General features: G+C 35.8%; 1 protein-coding gene across 1 annotated transcript; it reads right to left on the bottom strand.

Moving 5' to 3' along the window:
• Positions 1 to 2684: 2684 nt before the first annotated feature.
• LOC6576797 (titin) lies at positions 2685 to 3415 on the bottom strand. The gene is made up of 3 exons (XM_032729354.2): positions 3352 to 3415; positions 3066 to 3290; positions 2685 to 2998 (listed from the first exon to the last, which is right to left on the bottom strand). The coding sequence occupies exons 1-3, from the start codon at positions 3361 to 3363 to the stop codon at positions 2732 to 2734; spliced, it is 504 nt and encodes a 167-aa protein (XP_032585245.1). The 5' UTR covers positions 3364 to 3415; the 3' UTR covers positions 2685 to 2731.

Consider the following 3415-nt stretch of genomic DNA (forward strand, 5'->3'; position numbering starts at 1 on the left):
AAAAAATACTTGTTTTAATTCTAACTTAGCTTGTCACTGTGAAAAACAAATGCTTTGTATTCAGTGTTTATTACATAATCTTTTCGTATAAATGTATAAAATAAAGTCCTATCGATAAAAGTATTTGATTTGCTATCAATTACGTTTTGAAATAATGTTAATGATTATTTATAAATAAAAATAAATATTCTTTTTATTTAATATTCTTGGACTATTGCCAAACATTTTAATAAATATTTAATGCCTCACATTTATCTAACGTACGCATGCAACTAAACTCGTCTCATTAAGGGTATTCCCAGTAGCTCAAGTTCATGAATATTGTTTTATATTGTGGTCAATCGCTCTCATGATATTTATGCCCATCTGCGCATTATATGCCAAATCTGCAAACTCCTGTCTATTATGTAAACCACATTTTGTCCATTTTGTACTCAGTTGACCACACACACACACATAAATAAATGCATTATTCGTTCTACCATTATTTGAATAGTCAATTAGGCAATTTTCCAAACGATTTGACGAATGCTACAACCAATTGGATTATGCCCATTGAAATCATCCGATGCATAGGTAAAATGTGTAAATGTCAATTTGTGCATAATTAATAAACGTGAGAAAAGTCAATGATAATTCATATATATTACTTATGCCTATAGAGCGGTGTAAAATATGCTGAATTATGATATCCGATGTACAACCGAAAAATAACTAGAAAATGGATAACCAAAAATAGTTTTTTGTGCAAAATATTAGGTTTTAAATGTTTGTCCCAGTAACTTATTTCGTACACCTTTTATATCTATATAATAGAATGATCTAAAATTGAATTTAAATTTTTAAGGAGTTTCTTAAGTCTATTTTAACTTTGTAAGTATTCTGCCCATATAAAATTGTATATACACTTATACATATATATACTTAATCTCATATTCGAGAATGCTTAAATATATAATTAATATTCAAGAATGCTAAATAGGATCTATTATTTTATGGTGCTTTAGACCTGAGATTATAGAACAAGGAATGCAGAATCAAGTCAGCATGTGAATATCTAAAATTTTAAAAACTTTAATATTTTATATTTGAATATTTTATACTTATATTAATATCAAAATTATATAAAAAATCTTCATGATGTATCAAATTTGTTTCTGTTTCCTAAACAAGAATTTACTTATTTTGTTTCGCATTGCATACTTTATTTTTAGTTTTGTTTTTAATACTCAGTATTTTTCAACAACAAAATACTAAATAATTTAAATAGTTTGGTCTACTGCTGTGCACTGAGAAGTATTTAATTAATAAATATATAATGCTTTTGGTGAGTAAGAAATATTAAGGTTAAGGTTAATAATATTCAATACAGTTTATAATGTATTTACTTTAATATTCTTTATTTATCTTAATACTCTTTTTATTTATTTATACTATATCTATATACCTTACCTTCTATACATTTAATTACTAATTAAAAAATTAAATACATACTATATTTAAGTGTCCTTAGCTTCTGATTGGAATTTATCTACTACTATGCGAGTGCATATACATCTATGACAGAAGCATTATCTTTTGAGCACGTAGGCAAACAAGGTGTATGCACAACGTGAGCAACGCATTGGATACATTTCGTACAGGTCCTGCATCAATAATTGAGCTCTGGCTGAGTGATTGATAGACTGACAGGCTGACTCAACTGGGCGAGTGACTGTCCGACTGAATGAATTGCTTGACAGATGCATTGATTAGAGCATAAAGCATGAGTGCACCTTCGAGTAGGCAACATATGTATGAGACTCAATGACGGCTTTGACTGCCTTCTGACTGTCAATGGAAAAACTTGGCACAATTGCTGAAAGCTAAAGACGATAAGCGATTTCCTCCATCAAGGACATATGAGGGATATTTAACATCGCTGCACATTCCCAGCCTGTCGTCGGTGGGGGGAGCTGGGAAGGGACGGTTCTAAGAAGGGGAATGGTAAGGCCCGCAAGGAGACCTGGGTTGAGTGTGCGCACATTTCAAGCACGTCATCGGCTAAAGGGAAGAATAGCTGTAACCATGGACAAGGCAAGATTCAACAAAGTTTAACGAACTTACAAGCGCACACGGAGCACGTGTATGCACATGTGTGCGTGTGCGTGTGCGAGAGTGATACAGACGCAGAGAGAGAGAAGGAAAACGAGAGGCCGTGTGTGGGTGTGAATGTACGCACCTTTGTGCTTGCCGTTACATGCCACACTTTTGCGGTAATGCGTCAATTTATTATGAAGAGCTCCATTTCATACCGAAAGCTTTACAATTACAGTTGAAATGTAAGCTTGCGAGCTTTCGTGTGTGTAGCTTCTTCGTTTAGCTTTTAGAAACTTAATTTTTGTATGGGTTGGCGCATTGGATTTGTAGGGAAATTTTTAACTAGGCGGAATCTATGTTATTGCAGCTGGGAATGTGTTTAAGGATTTTTATTGATAGCAAACAATCAGAGCTTTTAGCGAGTTAAATAAGCTCTTATGTGAATAACTTAACTAAGAGGTAAATTTGCATACGCTTAATCTGAGGTGGAAAGCCTCACCTGCATATGAGGCAATATAAGTGAGCTTTATAATTCCAAATCAACATATAGAAAAGTTGTATTATCCATTTGCATAAAAAAAAATCTTTAATACTGGCTCAAGAAATTCGCTGCCATAAGCTCTATAACTAAGTTGAACACCTGTTGGAGGCTTTACCAGCCGTGCTCCTTGTGCAGGACATGCTTGTAGATGGTGTAGGGCACAGGATATGGTTTAGGAACTGGGATTTTAATGTGCTTGATCACTTCGACGGGATAGGGTTTCTCCACTTCCACAGGGTAGGGTTTCTCTACAGTGTACGGAATTTTGCGTTCAGTTATTTCGGGAACTATTTTGTAAACTGGAATTTGTATTTCCTGTTGCACCGGCACATGGACAGCGTACGGCTCGGGTATTTGCAGACGTATCACATTGGGCACCTTAGAAGTGGAGTGAGAGATTCAAATAAAATTCAATTCTTTTGATATTGAGTTAAGATTGAGCCACCTGAACAGCCACCGGATGTGGTATGGGCAGCGGCACCTTCTCAATGACATGGACGGGCACGTGCTTCGATGTCTCCGAGTATGTGGTGGGCGTATGCTGGCTATGATAGTCTCCGATACCCGTGCCACTTCCGATACCCGTACCGCCTGTCTCACTCCCGCCCTCGTAATGTCCTTCAGCAGAGTAATGCGAGGCGTGGGCCAACGACATGCCGCAGACTAAAAGCTGTGCAGGAGTCAAAACTGAAGATGCTGCTCATAGAGATATTCGTTTCGGATGCACTTACGAGTAACCACATTTTCTGAGCTGAGATTGTGTTTATTTGTTTGATGCACACGCGGCGAATAACG

This window comes from Drosophila mojavensis, unplaced genomic scaffold, assembly GCF_018153725.1.
Source record: "Drosophila mojavensis isolate 15081-1352.22 unplaced genomic scaffold, ASM1815372v1 contig_36, whole genome shotgun sequence".
NCBI lineage: Eukaryota > Metazoa > Arthropoda > Insecta > Diptera > Drosophilidae > Drosophila > Drosophila mojavensis.